The sequence below is a fragment of the Oratosquilla oratoria genome, unplaced genomic scaffold (genome assembly GCF_046742065.1).
Source record: "Oratosquilla oratoria isolate Oo_2021 unplaced genomic scaffold, ASM4674206v1 SCAFFOLD309, whole genome shotgun sequence".
Lineage (NCBI taxonomy): Eukaryota > Metazoa > Arthropoda > Malacostraca > Stomatopoda > Squillidae > Oratosquilla > Oratosquilla oratoria.
The window spans coordinates 3,899-7,500 of NW_027467659.1; the positions used below are offsets into that span (position 1 = coordinate 3,899).

The window sequence follows — 3,602 nt, forward strand, 5'->3', positions numbered from 1 at the left end:
AATGCTGGTTGGAGTGGGAGCTCTATATAGGTGAGGTTTCGACTACAGGTCATCTTTAGAATGACAGCGTTTATAACCATATATATACTCTCACTGCGGATCATCCCGCTGGAAGTCTTAGAACGGAGCACGTTGATTTGTCCGTTCCTCCTACCAGGACCAGCTTGTCAGTAACCAATGAAAGGTTGACAAAGCCGCCTCTGTGGTTGGTGACCTCTCCCAGTGTGATATAGGCCGCCTCTACCAGTCTTCTTATTCTCTTCTACAAGTCCGTTTGGGGAGGTCGCGCCTCTTCCCCTTTTGTCCAATGTATGTCTGTGTGTGTATCACTAGAGAGTTTGATGTTCTGTGGTGTCGCAGGTCGTTTCTTGTGTTCGGCTATTCTCTTTTCCATTCCCCTTGACGTCTCGCCGTAGTATGTTGCCGGACGTCCACCACATACTACTGTTGCCGGGGCTATTGGTGCTGCAAACGTCACCAACTGATAACATAAGACAGATGTAAGACAGAGGACGTATTCGAAATCGACACCAACATCTTCAACAGAAAGGCATCGTTCGGTTAGGGAACGTCTCAAGAAGCCACAATAGCCGCGGCCCAAGTATTCCTCTAAAGTCAATGGTATAAGGAATGAAAAGCCTAATTGTGTCAATTAGTCTGTTTATCGTCATCGTTAGGGACTTTGCATTAGCCGGTGTCGAGCTGTGCTTCACGTTTGGTCCCAAGTGTCGTGTCCGAAAGTAGTGTGATCTCCGTCAGTGACAACACATGCAACAGGTGCCTACACTCACCCTCCCTGCATTATTCTGACGTCTGCAAGGAAATTTCTTTGAGTGAATTTGCATGGGTCATTGAGAGTCATTCCCAGTGTTGGGTCGTAAATAGCGGTTTGGGATCTACAAGCAAGCTGTGGTCCCTGATTGGGTGGCAACCGTAGCTGGCCCGGCCGAAAACCTTTTTAGAGAGAGAGAGAGAGAGAGAGAGAGAGAGAGAGAGAGAGAGAGAGAGAGAGAGAGACGGGGCGAGGGATAAAAAAGATGAAAAGTCTTAATTGAATTGTTGAAACCAGTGGATTCATCGATTGTGTATTAAGATATTTTTGTCACGAATCCGATGATTAAGAGAAAATATATATTAAATTTCTAAAACGGATATCAGTAAAAAAAATGTACATATAAAACAAAAAGGTAATACTGCAAGCCATGGAAATCAACTCTACATTTCTTAATGAAAATAGAACAAAAGAAATCAGAATAAGAAATAATAGAAAAAATAATATATAAATAAAAAATGAATTTTTAGAGCCATATATTTCAATAAAGATAAAAGAATATTACAGCACATTCACAGCAGACATAATTAAATGTTTCAAAACAAACAGAAGAATGTAAGACCCCTACGCAGGGAGGCGCTGAACTGCTGCGACCGAAGCCGTCCCCTTTGCCATTTCGTTCGCTTTGTCTGATGGAAATCGGAGAGAAGTGCGGGATTCGAACCCGCAACTAAGCGAATCGCGAGACCAGCACGTTTCTGATCACTCCATCGGCGCCTAGGTCAAATGGCACAGGTATTATAAGTCGATATAAGAAATCAACAACATTTTCACAAGATAACAGAACGTTCTTTGCAAAGCGTCGTCAAAATTGATAACACAGAGGATAAATACAAATTAAAATTGTGCTAGTGGGATTAAATATATTTATTAAGTTGCTCTCTTCTAATTGAAATTCTTGTCTGATAAAAGAGCTCAAAGCTTAACCAGACTTAAAAGTAGTCAAACGAGCGTAAGGAGAAATGTTAATTGAAGAGAAGTGCGGGATTCGAACCCACTAACAAGTGAATACGAGACCAGTATACTTGCGATTACACCAAAAATGAATGAAAGAGAGAGAGAAAGAGAGATAGATAGATAGATAGAGAGAGAGTAGATAAGTTGTGAACCTGCCGATGACCTCGCCTTTCCGAAACTCAGCCTTGGTGCACCAAGTGACCACAAATCTGAGACGACTTCTCGAGTCTTCGTGGTGATCGCCCTTGGCCCTCCGAACTTGAGTCGTTGTAGGAATCTACTCTTCAATCAACATGATCTTCCTGGTGTTCTTGGCACTCTGCCGTTGCTTCCAGGAACTCAGCCACAGACGGAAGGACAAGTCTTCCAGAGGAGCTAAAGTCGACCAAACCTCAAACTTTGCCACGAAACCCATTGACCTGACCGACTACGAGAAAGTCCTGAAGAACAACGAAGAAGCACTGAAGCGTTGCAACTTCACTTCAGGCTGGAGAAGAGTCAGGGTTCTTGGAAAAGGAGGCTTTGGCAAAGTGTTTCTTTTGGAAAATAAGAAACTGAAGAAACGGATCGCTCGCAAGGTCGTTCTTTCCCAGCCTTCGAAACGTGGATTCACTTTCGAAGAAGTGATCCAGATCCAGCTGAGCCATCCCAATGTGCTCAGACTCTTCTGCTGGGAACAGAAGATGAAAACACTCAGTCTTAATCTTGAGTATTGCTCCAGAGGCAACCTGACCACCAACATGCCTTACCTGAGCGAAAACGAGCTCAAATTCTACTTCGAACAGCTGCTGGATGGCGTCAAATACATCCACTCGAGAGGTGTCGTCCACCGAGATCTGAAGCCAGGCAACCTTCTTCTGACGAAAGAAAAGGTTCTGAAGATCTCTGACTTCGGTCTTGCCGGTCTGTTCCTTAAAGACGGCAAAGAAATCCGACTGAGCCGAAAGGTGGGCACCAAGTCGTACATGGCACCCGAATTACTGCAGCGCCAGGAGAAGAGGTACCTCGGCCCTCCAGTCGACCTGTGGGCTTGTGGCGTCATCTTCTTCAAACTGATGACCACAAGAAAGCCCTGGTCTCAGGCAAACCTCGAAGACAAAGATTACAGAATGTGGGCCGAAAAGGACAAGAGGATCTACAAGAAAGAAGGCTGGAAAGAGCTGAACTCGGCCTCCAGAACGCTCCTGAGTGTTCTTCTGGAACCTAACCCCCTCAAGAGAATCTGTGGCTGGAGAAGCCTCCGCGGACACTGAAGAGGTCCCTCTCTTGAAGGCGCATCGCCTTGCAAATCTTTCTCACTCTAAATACACGAAATGATCACACAATTGAATTAAGTCTTCGGCTACCGATCGATTTTGATTGATTAATTAGAGTGGGCAAAAGCCCTGCACAGGGTCGTTAGACCATTCGTGCCATGGGATAAAATAGATAACGTGGTTAAAATACTAAATTCTAAAAATTAGAATAACTACAACGTTATTGTCTGACTAATTATTAAAATAATCTACGAAATATATACGAAGCCTAGACATTAAGTAGCGAACTACAATCGAAGTAAGATTACCAATACATAGGTACGACACAGTTAAGATTAAGTATAATAGAATAAAGTAACGTCTTTAAAAAATCCTACAAGGGGTTGTATCAGTGGTGTAGCACCAAGCATCTTACGGAGGTCAGGAGGGAGGCCCCACTTCCGCCGCCAAGGCTCGTAGTATCTGCACTCGAGCAGGAAATGACGAACGGAAAAGGGGGAGCCACACCTCTCGCAAGAAGGGGGGAATCCGGGAAGAGAGAATAAAAAATCGTGGGT

General features: G+C 44.3%; 1 protein-coding gene across 1 annotated transcript in view; it reads left to right on the forward strand.

The window, feature by feature from the left end:
* The first annotated feature begins 2,082 nt into the window (after positions 1-2,082).
* Positions 2,083-3,602, forward strand: part of LOC143023074 (aurora kinase B-like) — a 4,190-nt gene continuing 2,670 nt past the window's right edge. The window contains exon 1 of the mRNA XM_076181554.1: positions 2,083-2,512. Within this exon, the coding sequence (XP_076037669.1) occupies positions 2,083-2,512 (430 nt within the window). The remainder of the gene's footprint in view (positions 2,513-3,602) is intronic.